The sequence below is a fragment of the Neovison vison genome, chromosome 2 (assembly GCF_020171115.1).
Source record: "Neovison vison isolate M4711 chromosome 2, ASM_NN_V1, whole genome shotgun sequence".
In the NCBI taxonomy this organism is placed as follows: Eukaryota; Metazoa; Chordata; class Mammalia; order Carnivora; family Mustelidae; genus Neogale; species Neogale vison.
The window spans coordinates 199959975-199976989 of record NC_058092.1 but is presented as its reverse complement, the minus strand read 5'-3'; the positions used below and the strand labels follow the sequence as shown (position 1 = coordinate 199976989).

The 17015-nt window shown below is 50.3% G+C and overlaps 1 protein-coding gene across 1 annotated transcript in view; it reads right to left on the bottom strand.

Annotated features, from left to right (window-relative positions):
• Window positions 1–5675: 5675 nt before the first annotated feature.
• The window catches only part of WDFY4 (WDFY family member 4), a 268432-nt gene continuing 257092 nt past the window's right edge, over window positions 5676–17015 (bottom strand). Inside the window, exons 58-62 of the mRNA XM_044240003.1 lie at window positions 14965–15144; window positions 13008–13190; window positions 10959–11043; window positions 7168–7279; window positions 5676–6119 (exon numbers count right to left, since the gene is read on the bottom strand). Of these exons, the coding sequence (XP_044095938.1) occupies window positions 6053–6119; window positions 7168–7279; window positions 10959–11043; window positions 13008–13190; window positions 14965–15144 (627 nt within the window). The 3' untranslated portion in view covers window positions 5676–6052. The remainder of the gene's footprint in view (window positions 6120–7167; window positions 7280–10958; window positions 11044–13007; window positions 13191–14964; window positions 15145–17015) is intronic.

The following is a 17015-nucleotide window of genomic DNA, read 5'->3' as shown; positions in this document are numbered from 1 at the left end:
GCCTTATGCCCAAAGCCTCTCCTTGCTCCTCGTGGAAATGCCCTGGGTACTTACCCAAGAACCGGGTCAGCAAGCTGCAGCCCTCTTTTGATATCGTCTGCAAGTGAACAGTGGTTTTTCCATTTTTAAATATTTGGAAAAAATCAAAAGAATAATAATACATTGTGGTGTGAAAATTACATGAAATTCAAATTTCAGTATCCATAAACATCCATAAACATTGTATTAGAACAGGCACACATATCCTTTTACGTTATCTGTGCGTTGTCTATAACTGCTTTCATACTGGAAAGAGTTTATCTTTCTAGCAACTTCCAAACTGTTTTTCAAAGTGATTGTACCATTTTACATTCCCTCCCGCCATACAGGAGTTCCACTTCTCCATGTCCTTTACAATATTTGGTGTGGTCAGTCTTTTCAGTTTTAGCCATTTTTATAACATTGTGATCTATTACTTGATTTTAATTTGCATTTGCCGAATGATAATGATGCTCAGATCTTTTTGTGGGTGTACTTGCCAGCCAGATACCTTCTTTGGTGAAGTGTCTCTTCCAATCTTTTGTATTTTTTTTTAACAGGGTTATTTTCTTTTCATTGAATTTTGGGAGCTTTAAGATATCATCTGGTTACAAGTCCTGGGTCAGATATGTGATTTGCAAATGTTTTTTCCATCTGTGGTTTGTCTTTTATTTTGTTTATAGTATTTTTCAAAGAACAGAATATCTTGAACAAGATCCAATCCACCTACTTTTCCTTAGTGGATTTCACTTTTGGTGTCGTATCTAGGAGACCCCAGACGGGGTGGTTGTAGGGGGGGCATGAGGAAGAGTTGTTTTCCCTTTTATTTTTATGTAATTAGAAAAAATAGGAACTGTGTCTCAAACCTGTGACTTCACAGACACTAATGCTTAGAGGTTAAAATTCACAGAACACATGAAGTTAAAGACAACATTAAGATCATTGTGGTTGATACAGACGGCCTAGAGAAATGTGAAGGTGGTCGGGAATGAGAAAAATTCTGAAAGCGTTTGAATAAGGGGATGATGACCTGGAGAGGAGAGAGAAGAAAAGGAAAGTATTATTCTCTTATCAGGCTCTGTGTGAGAAACCATATTAATTAGCATGACAATAATAAGCCTTTCCTGAGCGGTAGCTCTTTGGTGGAAGCTTACACACAGGATCTCTTTGAATTTTCCAGAAGCCTGTGAGGTGGGGAATTTTCCCTCTGACTTACAGAACACCAGGAAAGAAGGACAACCAGGGCTGAGGGGCACAGAGCCAAGAGCCACACCCAGTCCAAAGGGGCGATCTCGCAGCCTCTGCTCCCCAGACTCCAGGGGTCCGGGCTGCCCAGTGCAGAAGCCTCCCGTGACTTGTGCTCCAAGTAGGAGGATCAACTCCCAGGTCTCAGAGTGCTACTTTTTGAGGCAGTGAGTTCCTTGTTGTAAGAGGTATCCAAGCTGGTCTCTTCCCATACAAAGTATTCAACCCATTTTTCATTTTTATTCTTCCAGAAGCATTTAAATCCACTCTTCATTCTCCATGTTTTGTTGTGAGGTGATGTAGGGTCCCAGAAACCCAGGCACTGGAGAGTAAGGCAGGGGCTGAGGCTCCAGGGCCTGGCAGCAGGCTGTTTAGACCTCCATCTGCCTGTGCCACCGCCCCCCACACCCGCCAAAGAACATGAGGCCGTGTGGTATTGCAGGGGTGATCTCGTCCAGAGCCCTGACCAGGTTCTGCCACTGACCTGCCTGACCTGCTCCATGACCTTAGTTACCTCCCTTCCCTTTTCTGGGCCCTGGTTTCCCCCACCTGTAAAACAGCAGAATTAGAGGGGGCTGTGTGACCCCCGATGGCACAGGCTCTGAGGGCTGAAGATTCAGGCATCCGTGTCCAGGCTCGTCCTCTCTGTCAGGCTCCAGCCTGGCTTGGAACAGACACTCAGTGGTCCCTTGGGCAATGCTAGTGAATGAATGAATGAATGAATGTGCAGTCGCTTGGGTGGGTAGTTAATGTAAATGAAGGAAGGAAGGAAGGATAGGTGGATGGAAGGAAGAAAGGAGCAGCTGCTTGGAAGGATAGTTAAGCCATCACTCTGCCGTCAATGAGATCGTATCACCACCTGCTGCCTGAGTGAGGAGTAGGGCCGCTGGGCCCGGGCACCTGGAGTCACGGCAGGGTGTGGGGTGTAACGGGATCATTTCTGGCAGGGGGCAGTAGTGGGTCCTGGGCGAGAGGTGTGTGTTTCAGCCGCTTTATGGGCAGACAGAGAGCTCTGCCCTGGACTTCACAGTGTTCTCTGAGCTTTCAAGAATTTGGGGGAAGGAGATAATTTGGAGAATCTTGTTTACTAAGAGGACTATGAAGGTGCTACTGGCAACAGCCGTAAGAATGAAATGGAAACAACTCAGTTGTGTGAGCACGCACACACACGCATACACACACACATACACACACACACACACACGCCCTGGATCTGCACATGTGACATGTACCCAGAACTTACTAAAGCAAAACTGATTTTGGCTTAGAGAGATTTGATTTTATGCTAAATAAATTTCATCAGGATTTTCATATGAAGAGTCTGTTCCTCCCCACATGTGCCCTGCTCGGCTGCATGCTGATGTGGCCAAATCCAATCTCTGATTCTCGGCAGCCCCGAGACTGGGTGTTCAGGGCTTGGCTCCCGGCTGCTGGCAGAGCCTGGAGGAGGTAGCTGCTGTCCCACGTGGACTGCAGCGCACATAGGGACATACCCACCAAGAACGTGGGACAGAGGAAACATGATTGGTGGCACAAAGAACCCCTGGCAGTCCCTCCACTGGGTTCTAGCAGTTCACGGAAGCAAACCACCATCACGCACTGAGCACTATGGGCATGTAGGATCGTTGGGCCGGCCACCATCCTTCCTTGCCTCTTGGAGGTCCAGGGAGCAGGGCACTGGGACTTAATAAATACAAATACAAGCCGTTGAATTTGAACTTCTGATAAGCAATGAAGAGTTTTTAGGGTAAGTATGTCCCAGGTGAGCCTAAGCCTGTCCGGATCGAGAGGTGGGCACGGCTCAAGTCGTACTGGGACCCACGGTGGGTAAAGCTGTCTCCCAAAGGGTTGACTCAAATGCACATCCTGATCTTGCACTTTTGCAGACTGTACTGAAAGCCCTGCCGTCCTGTCTGCCGTAAGAGGGAGGTCCATTGCTCTGAATTCCCGTCCCTGGGCTCTCAGCGGAGATGGAAAACCAAAGGTCAGGGTGAGCATTAGTGTGATGAATGGGTGGGAAAGGAGCCTTTATCTGGAATAGCGAGCAGAGCTGAGACTTTCCCAGGATGGGAGTGTGGGAGCTCTCTATCATCGGCAGTGGTGGGGTTGGGAAGGCGGGCGTTGGTCTCGCAGTTTTTTCCTTTTTTTTTTTTTTTAAAGATTTATTTATTTATTTTGAGAGAGAGAGAGAGAGAGAGAGAGAGAGAGAAAGCCTCACATGTGTGAGCAGGGGCAGAGGCAGAGGGAGAGAGAATCTCTAGCAGACTCCCTGCTGAGCGCGGAACCGAGGGGGGCTCAACCTCAGGACCCTGAGATCACGACCTGAGCCAAAACCATGAGTCAGATGCTCAACCGACTGTGCCCGCCAGGTGCCCCTGGCCTTACAGTTATTAAGTAGTTGTCATGGGGATGAGCTCAACTGGGCGAGCACTGGGCACACCCACTGTCTCTGGCTGAGCCAGTAAAAGCGAGTAGAACACAGGGGTCCTTGACCCCAGAGGTCAGGGAAGCCCCTCAGTACTTGTCTTGAGGCGGTAGCGTGGGCAGCAGAGGGCAAAGGCCTCCATCCCTGCCGGGTCCTGTCTCTGTCTGCTCCAGAATGTCTCCAAGTGGGCACTCTAGGCCCCACATCAGCACGGCCTGGGAAACTGTTAAACATGCGGACTTGGGCTTCTGCTCTGGGAGGGACCCAGAAACTGAGAGGTGGGCTTGCATTCCAGGATGTTCCTGAAGCAATAGTCTCCTGCGTGAACATCCCTGCTCCAGCCTGAGAGACCTCTGGAAGCACAGCATGCTTTGCGTCATGCTCTCTCTGTGCCTCTCCCCAGCACAGGCAGGGAACCTCTCTGGGAACAGGCAGAATGTTCTCTGTCCCCAGGACCCTGGCACGGGGCTTGGCTCAGCAGGAGAAGATACAGGTGAGTGACTGAATCAGTGATCTATTGAAAGACTACATCATGTCAGGACAGGCCACCTGTTGTCCTCTTCAGCCCTCCGTAAAATAGACAGATACGACATGAACCCCATGACAAGTCGTTAGGTTGCCCCATTTTATAGACAGAGAAACTGAGGCTGCTGTTGGCAGGAAGTGGGGATGCAGGGAAAAGGACTTAGGCTGCCTGAGGTGACAGCCCCTCCTGCTCCTAGCTTCCGTGTGGTCTTCTCGCTCTGCCGGCTGGCTCTTTCTCGCTCTGGCCTGGCCTGCCCTGTGCCTTTGCCGGCGCGGTCTTCTCTTCCGGCAACGTCTCGCTCTCCACCCGCACATGGCTGACTCACAGCTGCCCTCCCAAACTTTGTTCCAGGGCCGCCTCCTTCTGGGCTGAACGGCATCCTGGCCAAGTTCATCGGCTGAAGTCCTGATCCCAAGGACCTCAGAATGTGACAGTTTTTGGAAATAACATCTTTAAGGAGGTAATTGAGGTAATATGAGGTCATGAGGATGGACCTTAAAATCCAACATGACTGGTATATTTATAAGAAGAGGAGGTTAGGGCACAGACACAGGAGGAGATCCATGTGAAGACGCAGACAGCCATCTACAAGGTGGGGAGAGACGCCCCAGAAGAAACCAACCGGGCCGACACCCTGATCTTAAACTTCCCGGCTTCAGAGCTGTGCAAAGCCTTTCTGTTTAAGCCACCTAGCCTGCGACACTGTATCCTGGAAGCCTGAGCCGACTGCAAGAGCCACAGTATCGCCCGGGGCCTACCTAGGGCACAGGGCGTCCGTCTCTTCAGCGTTCCTCCTCAAGTCACATTTGTCTGCACAGACATCTTAGCCCCAAGACTCCAACAATAAGACCTGACGCCATCCCCCCCTCCTTTCCCAGTGATCTGGGGAAACAAAAGGCATCAGTTCAGGATGTGTTTGTCAAGTCAATGAGCCCAAGACAGCCTTTGGGCCAGCAGACCTTTCAGCCCTGGGAAAATGTGATGAATGGTGTTTTGAAACATGACAGCAGCCCCAGCCTTGATATTTATGACCCTGCTTCTTGCCTTCCTGGGGAGTGGTGCTCTCTGCTCTTCAATTTATAGTCCTCCGGTGAAGCCCCAGACTGATGAGGGGATTGCAAATGGGCTGTCTGCTAAGAGCACCGCTGGAGGCAGTGTGATCCTTGGCCCTGGGGTCAGACACGGGCCCTTCCCACCCAGGGAGGGGCCCAGTGGACCTCAGAAGCACCCCTTCCTCCATCTCACAGAAGTAGGCCTCCTGAACATGGCCCCTCGCTCCCCATGAGCTCCTGTCTGGCAGGCAAGCCTGCAAGAGAGCCAGGTTCCATGGAGGGAGACAGGAGGGCCTGAGAAAACTCCGGGCGGGCTGTGCATCCCTGAAGCCTTCCTACCTTTCTAGGTCTGGGAGGCAAACATCTGAGTGGAAAAGGGGGGTGATTTTATATTCACGAGCCCTCTTGCTTCTGGAAAATAGTTGTTTTAATAAAATAAAGACAATCCAGTATTCCAATTAGTTTCCAGTAAGTGACCCTATGAACCCTTTGAAAAGGTGAGTCTCATGAGTTTGTGGGCAGCTTGTGAGTGAGTCACGGTTTCCAGATCACTGTTCGCAGGCTCCCAGGCGCGACTCCTTTTTGTAGAGCGGGTCCTTGGACAATCCAAGGCCAAAGTCCCACAGGCCATGGAGCAGTTCAGGGTGTGCAGCTCTGAGGGCCAGCAGCCCCTTCCTCGGGGGAGACTTCTCTGCGCCCCAGGGACTGCGTCAGCCTGCATTCGCGGGGTGCTGCTGCCTCTCAGGACACACACCGCTGGGCCAGACCTCCGCCGTCTCTTTCTTCCTACCCTTCTGCAGACCAGCAGAATATTCTCCCCTTCTCATCGCCGACCAGGAGTTTGGTCTGGTTTCTTGGGAAGAGAATGAATAGATAGGAGTGTTAGAGCCAAGCCTGTGAGTCCCACTTATCCCAGCCAACCCTCAGGAGACTGCGACACAGGGGGTTCAGTCCAGGACCCCATGGGACATGCACCTGGCCTCCACCTGAGGCAGGGGTGGGGGCGCTGGGAGAACAGGAGAATGTTTTGACTGTGGGGGAGGGGGACTTTTGAACTACGCTAGCTGTAGCTTCCCTCGTGACTTTGGGGGGACACTCCATGATGTCCAGCCTCCAAGAGGCAGGGTGAAGCCCAGACTTTTCTCTCCAGCATCTCTAGGTGTGCCTGTTTTCCTGTGAAGACACAGCTGGTTCCCCCAAACAAACAAATGGCAAGTTTTCCAGCAAACAGTTAGGGCTCTGCACTCTCCGTCCCTTTGCCCACGGTCTCCCCTGGCCCACCTCACTTCAGTCTGGCTTCTAGAACTGAGTGCTTCCCACCACCATGGACCCCAAGCCACCCACTCCGGGGCAGTGAGGGAAAAAGGGAAGCAGCTCACAAAGGCCCATGGCCTTCTGAGGCTACACTTCCTGCTGTGTGGGATGGATTAATGACGCTAAACACCCCTTACTGCCATGGGGTAACTGGCAAGAATAAAATAATGTCTACCAAGGGCAGTGTCTGACACTTGGCCATTCTACATTGGCTCGGAGCTTTCAAAGGGCATTTTCTTTTTTCAGTGATGTAGGATCATCACCACACCAAATGTTATAATCGGTAGTGGGCCTCAGGAAAAAAGTCCTTCTGCGGCATGAAACTACAAAGCCATATACTTTTACCTTTATGGTTTCTTTATGAGTTCACGGATATTTGAGAGAGAGAGAGAGCAAGAACACGCGTGTGTTTAAAAAATGTCCTAGGGCCCTACCAGGGCACCTCGTTTGCCTCTTGTGCCTTGGGGGCCCTCCCAGATTCCTGTGGTACTGAGGCCACCTCCCAGGGCCTGGGGACCGGATCCTAGAGCCAAGGGGCTTTTCTGGCGCCCCCTGCTGGAGGCCTGAAGAAGCCAGGCCTTGGTTACCTGGACACCGCCAGAGCCGTCACCGCAGGGCTGGTCTTGCTGGGCTTCCCGGTCAAGGCAAGGCTGACATCCAGCTCTCGACACAGGGCGAGATTCTTCTCCCACCTGTGGCCTGTGGGGATCACGGCAAGGGGGTCACCCAAAACCCTGAGTGGCCTCACACACAGGCACGTTTGTGTCCACATGCGGGGCCACAAACACATAAACACGTATTTATATTTGTGGTCAGCAACTTGTTAAATTGAGGGGGAAAATATATTTAATCTTGGCCTGTGCTGTTGCAAAAAGGGCCGTCCCAATTTAATTTGCAGCCTGTGATAGTTACATGTGCTGACGGGCCACGGTATCCATTGTGTACCAAATTGGATTTGTGTATTATTGCTTTCTAAATTGCATGCCTAGTTCAGCAAAATTGTTCATCAGTGTTTACTGGCTTTATGCTTAATAAGATGCCCCACAATACCTTGCTGCCAGGATGTAATGCAGCCCGTAATTGCCTAGTAAAAATAAATTACATAAAGTCGGCATTATCAACTTATCTAAATCCTCTCACGCCACAACCAATAATTAAATGCTGAGAACGTTTTTTCAAAAAATATAACTCGATGATTGTTACTTCACTCATTTTCATGACTGCATTTGGGGACAGACAGTAATTCCTTCAGCATGGAGGGGTGAGGTGGAGAGACATCAGCTGCGTCCATCCCCGGGAGGCCCCTCGGAGGCTGAGCAGGAAGATGCTGCTGCTGCTGTCCCAGCTGGGCCTAGGGGGCCTCTTCCCAGGCCCTGGGAAATGCATGTGCCTTTTGTGTTTGTGCAGAAGTCCAGACAACAAGCCCTCCTCCAGCACTTTTTATGTGCCAGACTAAGTCAAAATCTACGGGGTGATTCCTAAAATGAATTGTGCTCCCCGGGGTTGGTCCTCGCTTCAAATGACAAATAAATGAATCCCAGGCAGAAATTAGATTACATCTGGACACAAATGCAGCATCCTTAATGTCTTCAAAGATCCCCTCTCTTGCCCCTTACAGCATCTAAGGGATGCAGCGATATCCACACCAACAGATATTGGTGTGCCAATATCTGTGCACACCCAGAACCGTCACTTTCCAGCAAAACCGTTTCAAGCAATGTTTTGAGAACAGCAAGACTTCTACTGGCTTACGTTTGTAAGCCTGCATGTGGACGTTCTAGCTCCATACCGTGGCTCGCCTGGTTTTCAACAATGTGTCAGTGCCCTCATGTCATTTCACCTGAATCCTCCCTTGAACTGAGATCACAGCCCTGGCACATAATTCTATTTGACAGCGGTGACCTCAGGCAGGGCAGGACAAATGGCAGGGAAAGATGTGGGCCTGGGTCTGGGTGGCTGGGTCGGGGCGGGGGTGGGTCTTGGCAGCCTGAAACTGTCTTGTGAGCTCCCTAATGTCATCAGCTGGTATACGAGTCGGGAACGCTCTTACAAGCGTGTGAAAATTGCAAGGATGACCTGCATTTTGTTGAGTAGATTCTTGTCTATGTCCTATTATTTTTCTGCTCTCATTTTTCTCATTCTCTAATATTTTTCTACTCCTTACTAGGGTGTAGGAGCATCTCCAGCTGATGGGGTGGGGGAAACTGAGGGACGCAGAAGCTACTGGGGACAGAGCCAGATCCCCAGAGCCTTGTCTCCTGCTTTTTATCTCACTTCCCATTGCTCTGGACCCCATTCCCAATGAGCACAATCTCAGCACAACTGCTGATCCTGAGTAGACATCCATGAATATGCTGGCACTTCAAGAACCAGTAGAAAGTCTCTGAGGTGCCCTTTGTTCATCTGTCCTTCCATTCACCCAGCATTCTTTTCAGGCATCCATTTATCTACCTTTCCCTCACTGGGCCTCCATAGCTCCAGAAATGTGTAGTAGTGCCCGAGCCTGAACTAGCATGCCCTCGGGCAGGTGTACCACACACTTGTTCACGGGCAGAGAATAAGGATCCTGTGCTAGCTCTCTTCCACGTGCGTGGCAGTGGGGAGGACATTTGGCCCCTGCTCTCCAAGGAAGTGCTGTTAGTTTCTTAAAATGCACCAGCCCCACACATCTTCCTTTTTAAGCTGAGATGGGCTGATTCCTTATAGTCCCAAATGACCCTTGAGATCCTAGGAACAATGTAGTGAATGTGGTTGTAGATCCTCATGAGGTCGCTGGTCTGGGCAGCCCAGATTATTGACAAGTGTTCCCGGATGGCCTTACTTTGAAGGAAAGGATTCCCAGTGCAGAGCCTGGGACCTAGTAAGGGCTGATGAGATGTCTGTGTATGCTTGTGTGAAGAAAAAAACCATAAATGGATGACTAATGGTTCAAGAAGGTGTGGAGTACATTCCAGAAATGAACTAACTGAAAATGCCTACTCTTTTCAGAAGACAGCCCTCAGAACTCTGGAAAATTCTCTCCCATGAAAGATCATGGGTCCTGGGATGCAGAGCTAAACAAAGGGACTCAGGATGACAGGAGAATCCCTTCATGGTAACATGTTTCCTTTCGTCATGGACACCGAGAAAGATGTCTCAGTTCTGTGCCAAAATCTTCGATGAATACAGAGCTGAGAAAGGTTTGCTGCATTGCAGGAGCTGATGGTGGGGGCCATGGGGATAGCTGGGGTAGAGGAGAAGGAGATGATGGCTTCGATGATGACCTTTGTGCCTGTGGTCAGGGGATGGTTTTGTCATTGGTGATGTGTGGCAGGATTTGCAGTCGAGGTTAGTCTGGCAGTGTGAAGTTAGTCTGAGGTTGGTTGAGTCTGAAGAGTAGTAGTCATATAACTTTGGGCAAGTTACTAAGCCTCTCTGTGCTTCAATTTCCTTATCCTACACAGAGGTATCATAGCAAAATCGACCTTACATGACTGCTGTGACAAATAAGAGAATGTATGGCAAGTGTGCACCACGGTAAGCCTGGCCAGTCCTCTCCCTCCGAGTTCTGTAATGGCGGCCAGACCGGTGGTGGTACCAAGTGGCCATGATAGCAAGAGAGAGAGAGCAGATTCCCCTACCTCAGTCCCATCTGCCAGCACCCAAAGAGGGCTCCAGAAAAGTTGTTCTCTTACTTCGGTGCACACCCCACTTACCTGGGGACCTGTTGGATAAGGAAATCTACCAACCCCCATCGTTTTCTGGAGTTTAAGGTGGATCTACATTTTTAATAAGGCTTCTGGGTGATATTGATGCAGAGGGCACCAAGACCCACTTTGAAGGGCTTGCTATGGGGTTGGATGGGTTAAGCCAGGATCCACAAGGCACGCTAGGGCTCTATGGAACCACTTCCTCTCCCTAGGCATATGGCAAGGCCCATCCCTGTCCCCTTCTTGCTCCTGTCTGTAGCCTGGCTGTCTAGGCAAGTAGGTGGTTGGACCCAGACCCTGGGCTGGAGAGTTTGGGATTGAAGGGTCATCCAGGAAGATGGAGAACATCTAACCGAGCTCTGCAAGGTATGTCCCCTACTCTCCCAGCTCTGAAGCTCACGGGCTCCTGACAGTCACCATCTCCACTGCTCTCGTGTCTGAGGAGCAGCGCAGAACTCACTGGTCCCTGCATGATGGGACCCCGATGCAACAGGACTTCTCCACGATGCTTCACAATCCCACCAGCAGCTTGCAATTAATGGCTCTGTCCCCCCAACCTGGCAACATCCAGAGAGACTCGATGGCTTCCCTGGGCTCGTAGGCCTGACTTGGTGCTACAGGATCGGAGAGAGAGGACAGGGAGGACTGAGCAAGGCAAGCATGTCCCACGCCCTCAGCCAGGCAGGTACCTCTAGGGCTTGGAGGTGGAGTTGAGGGCTCCTCTGGGGCTGCCATCCCAGGAACAGATGTCTTCATGTCCTCGGTCCTCCAAATCTGCCCAGAAAAGAGACAAAAAGAACATCTTTCTGGCTGGAGAAATGATGCTGTCTGCAGGTGTATGCCTCTCATCCAAGGGACTCTGAGGGAGTCTCTGAGGGAAGGGGCAGGAGCATGGCCCTTTTCACCTCCAGGACTAATGTATTCTCTGGGAGAAATTACTTAGGCTTCAGCCAAGCACAGCTGCCGCTTGGTGGGTTCACTCCGCACTCTTGTGACAGGACCTCTGCCCTCAACCTCAGCTGTAGGGATGAGACTCCGAAGTGAGCTGGTTGCCATTTTACTCAGCTAATGCCCTCTCATCCCACGGCCGCCATCCCTGGAGGCCTCCCTCACCACTCAGCAGCTAGGCCTCCCCATCCTCTGTGTCAGCAGCTAGGCCTCCCCATCCTCTGTGTCCCAAGCCCTCCTGTGAGTGTCCTCAGGCTGACCACGTAGGGCTTCTCACTAGCAAAGTCTGGAAGTTCTGTAGCCAAAGGACAAGGACAAGCCTCCTTTAATGCTTCTGTGAGTTCCACACTAGGCCCAACACCGCCCCAGGCCATCCTAGGAGCTCCATGACCATCCTGGATGAATGAGGGCCGAGTGTATGAAAGACCCCCACTCACGATTTAGGGTCCTGTGGAAGAAATGCATGTGCTGCTCAGACAGCCCGGGCTCCTCTGACTGACCCACAGCATGGATCACGCCCCACCAAGCCCAGGCCTCGCTGGCTTCCTCATGTTCTGGCTAGCCCAAGACACCCTGCTCTCTGCAGAGACCATGTACCCCTGAGAGCCCACAGACAGGGCTTCTTGAGGGGCCTTCCTCAGTTTTGTCTCTTGCTGGCACACAGAAAACTTTCATAACCATTTGTAGAATTCAATGGGCCTTTTCCTGAATACCCTGTAGCATTCAGTTGACATTTCCTTTCATAAACTGTGGAATTCAATTGACAGTTTCTTGAGGAAGCCTCTGAATTATTCCTTATATTTACTTATTCCTTCATCTTTCCTGTCAGTCTCAGAAAAATTACCTTGTTCTTCCTGTGCTAATCCTCACACCTCAGTGTTTCTGCTTCCTTCTCTTCCTGGTTTCTTGGGGCCTCCCTCGCCATGGCCTGCCTCAGAGGATCCATGACATTCTTTGATTATCCTGGTCATAGCATGGGCTGCATACAGGTATTTTCTGTTTGTCTTCTCTTCTAAGATATGAGCGTCTTGAAGGTAAGGGCCTATTACCATTGATTTGTGTGTCCCCTATGGCTTGTATGAAGATTTCGGCACAGAGCCAGAATTAGCGGATGGATACACGGATAGATGAACAGACATGTGGGTGGGTAGATGGATTCATGGGTAAATGGATGTGTATATAGAAGGAAAGATCATGGGATAGAGACATAAGAACAAAGGAAGGAAGGGAGGGATGGAGGCGGGGGAGGGAGGAAGGAAGGAAGGAAAGAAAGAAGAAATGGCAGAGAGATAAATAGGTAGGTAGGTAGTTGTATTATTGGACAGATGGATAGGTAGATGGAGAAATGGATGGGTAGATGGAAAGATGGATGGAAGGGTGGATGGATGGATGAATAGGTATAGACATAAACAGCTGGATGGACTAGTGGGTGAAGAATAGAATTAGTGGGTGGATGGATGGCCAAGTGTGTGAATGGATGGCCCAGATATTTCTTTTCAGCACTGGGCTATGTTCTTGTGCATTTGACCATTCAGCTCTCACATCTTGTGATATTACGTGTTTCATTACATAAGTATATGTGTATATAAAATTCTATATATACAAATTTATTTATTTACTTTTTGCTAGGAGTGGGCCTTGCCCTTGTCCTCACTTGCTATGGAGACCTGGTCTGGTATGGCTCGTGGTTTCAAATGCAGCCTATACATTTAGACTCTTGGAGGAAGTGAGCAAAACAGAGAAATACACTTTCTTGTACCATGCTTTCATTCTGCCCAAGACACACCTACCCGAACCATGCCGTCTTGACTCCCAGTGATGATGACATGGTTTGTGTCCCATGCTGGCCCCTCCAGCACGCAGCAGCAGGTTATGGCTCCTTCAGGGCCCCAGGCAGTGGTGATGCTGGCCAGGGGGTGTCCATTGACATTCCATAGAGACAAGTGGGCTCCCGCACAGGAGACAATGGTGCCCTGCAACCATGAGAGTCGGCTTTACTCCATGCTGGGGTCACTGCCTGCCCAGCTGCCCCTTGGTCTGCCAGAGTTTATACACCGAAGCACGGTTATCCTGCTCTCTTCTGAAGACTGACCAATATAATCCAATATCTTCTAAGACACCCACTTCTTCCCAGATGGCTCTTAGATCTGCTGTGTTTTCACACACTGCAGATTCCTGGCGACTTTCGTATTGCAATCACATGTTTGGATACTGCTTTCCTTGACACAAGCTGGCTGGCTCACCCTCTGGGCTCCTCCCACAGCCCTCTCACTGACCATATACTGGCTAGCATAGAAGACCTAGCTTGGAGTCTGCCCCTGGCTCTGGAGATGGGGCCTATACCTGGCTGGCCAGCCCTGTATCCATGAAGAAAATCAGCATATCACTGGTGGAGGGTGAGGAAAGAGGTTTGGATGATTGTATATGGATCATAAAATTGGACAGTGTCCTTCTGAAGGGAATTTCTGAGGAAAAATGTCCCCATTTAATCTCTTGTAATGTTTATGCTGAGAGTTTTCTTCTTAAGTCCTTATCTATGTTACAGCCAATGATGTGGTGGTCACTGTTACTGAAACCACATAAACCCGCTGGAGACACGACTTTGAGCCTTTCCCTAACCATCAAAGGGATGTAGGGAACTCAGTGCCCCTCCATAGCTCCCTGGACTGGGGTCCATTATGTCCTTTCCTGAATTCTTTGATATAGAGTCTGCTTGAGGCCAATGACCATGTCTGATATATCTCTGTCCAGTACCCAGCACCAGGCCCAGCAGGACAAGTTGAAGTCAACAAGTTGTCCTGATGTTAAGTCTTCTCTGAGGACTGAAGACATTATTTATGGGTTTTACACTCTCTCAGATCAGGGTTTGGTTCCCTTCCTTATACAGCCCCCAATTCATCCATTCACTCATTATCCACCCATCTATCCATTCACACACCCACGCTCTATCTGCCCATCTACATATCCGCCCACTAATTCACCCAACATGCATCCACTCACATACCTATTCATCCATCCATCCATCTATCCTCTAGCTGCCCATGCAACATTCATCCTGGATCAGGCCTACATGGAGACCATTTTTGACTAAAATTGGTACCAGGAACCTTCTTGATCATCTCCCCCTCCTTCTATTATCCCCTCGCTCATTCTGTCCATGCACTGATCTGGGTGTTTCTGTGAGTAGATGCAGAGGCTTTGAATTCTTAGGGAACCCCATGCTCTAAAATGGGGATACCAGCCTGTGAGAAACTCCACACTGAGGTTTAGATAAATATTTCTCTCTCTCTTCTATCTGTCTCTCTCTCACACACACATGTTCCTGACAGGCTCATCTATGGCGGCCAGCTCGGAGGGACAAAGGAGAAGCACTTCCTGTTACAGAGACCTGAAGCACCTGCTGAATTAACACTGGTTTGCCGTCACTGAGCTGAATTAGTCAAGCCGAGCAGATCTCTTACCAAAGCCAACTTCATGCCTGTGCAAGAACAGACACTTCCCACCACCCGCACGACCCACAACCCCCATCCCCCTGAGGGAGAAAAATAAAAACGGAAAAAAAAAATCTAGCCTGAGTTGCTGCATATGTCGAGGGCTCCACTTTGCCTGAGTAAAGACTACTCCACACATCCGGGAGCCTCTTCACATTCTTGGGGGGTCAGCCTCTCTATGTTCCCGGGTTTTCCCTTGGGGCACTACACCACGCTGCAGAGCAGGCTCCCGGACATCGAGGAGACAGGGCCGTACCGAGACATCACTGATGGCGAGAGCAGAGATGCCCTCTCGGTGGGTGGGCAGGCGGGCCACGTGGGTGAGGTGGTCCAGGTCCCACAGGATGCAGGTGCAGTCTTGGGAGCCACTGACCAGGAGGCTGAAGGTGACCGACGCTGCCAGGCATGTGACAGCCTGGGTGTGTCCATACAAGGCCTGGGGACAAGAGGCAGACCCACAGGTTATGAGAGGGACCTTCAATCCAGCTACTTGTGGAGATATCTAGCCCTCCCTTTCACTGTTGGGTCCCAGAGGAGGAAACAGAGATTCAGGGTGATTCTGTGATTCCAAGGTCTGTGGTTTGTGTACTCCTGCCTGTGTGAGTGTGCATGTGCGTGTGTCCATGCTGGCCTCTCAGCTCAGTCCCATTCATCTCTGGGTGCTGAGGCCCAGCCAGGATCTGCAGTCCTTTTGTCATAAGTGAAACACAGGCCAGTAGCACCCTCTTGCTGTGTGCTCACCTGCACTTGTCTTGCATCTGGTTAGTCATATGAAAGGACACTGATTTGCAAAATGTGGCCTTCCAACCAGGTGCATGTGCCCAGATATTAGAAATACAAGTTCTTGGGCTCTACTAAGACCTACTGAATCAGAAACTCTGGGGTTGAGGCCCCAAAACTTGGGTTCTCATAAGTCTTCCAGGAAATGTTTTTCCATGCTCAAGTTTGAGCATCACACCAAGGGAGCCTCAGAAATAAATATGCGTCTGCCTGCTAAAATGGGAAGAAGGCAGGGAGGTCAGGTCACAGTGAAAAAACATGTCATTTTTCATGTGTGATGGGTCTGGGTTCATAGCCCGTCTGGCCACTTGGCAACTTGGTCCTGGCCCTCAGGTTGGCCTGTGCTGCTTCTGGCCTGGCTTATAGACACTCCTTATCCAGATAAGGGCAGAGCCCTTGCTCCCCAGGGATGCATGGCAGAGGGGCTGGGGTGACCTGACACCCCCCAGGCCCACTGCTGCTGGCAACAGTGTGGTTTCCATTACAACCGTCCCAGAAGCTGCCAGGTAAGCCTGATCTGAGAGCTTCTGCGTGCTCCTGTGCTGCCGTTCTGTTCTCTGGAATCAGTCAGAGAAGTGCAGAGGTCGCATTCTGAAAGGTGATTACCCTGGCTTACCTAGCGGTAAACCTCCGCCCTCAGGACAGATGACTGCTCGCTCATTTGGGTCAATGAGGCTGAGCTTCATTATTCAAAGCTGTCACTTTGCCTGGACACTGCAATTAAAAGTTCTGCCAAGGATCCCTGTTTGTTTCTAATAGGTCCTAATGTGGCACTAAGCAGCTTGTGCTGGCAAGGTTCTGGTTGTGACCCACAGAAGAGGGACTGGGTCATCTTAGGAAACTGGAAGCTGTCTAAATGAAGAGAAAAGCAGAGGCTTTTCCCGGAGCTCTGATGACTAAGTTCTGACTGCAGGGGACACGGTGACTCCAAAGCTTGTAAGCCAGGGGATTCTGGAGTCAGGGCTGGGGATTCAGAAGGAGAAGCTCTGAGCCCAAGGGCCCACATGCGTGCTGTCCATTAATGGAGCCAAGTCTGCTGCTTTCTGAGGGAAGGCACCCAAGAGTGAGGGGGACCAGCCTGCGTGCAGACACGGCCCACCCACGTCAGGCTTACTGTCTCCCACTTCAGGCACTCAGCCACCGCTGTTGGGAAAGGCTGGGGAAATCAGCGAAGAGGACAGCAGATTTAAATGTGTTCCCTACTGGCTCTTTTGTTTTCTCAGAAAACAGTAGTCCCCCTTATCCATGGGGGATGGGCTCCAAGACCCTCAGCAAATGCCTGAAACTGGATAGTACTGAACCCTATGTCTGCTGTGTTTTTGTTTTCCTATACATACATACCTATGAAAAAAATTAACTTATGGATTAGGCACAGCAACAGATGAAGAGCAATAACTAATAATAAAACCGGATAGTTATAACAATATACTGTAATAAAAGCTATGCAAATGTGGCCTCTCTCTCTTGAAAAATCTTATCAGACCCTGTACTCCCCCTTCCTGTGATGATGTGAGTTGACAAGATGAC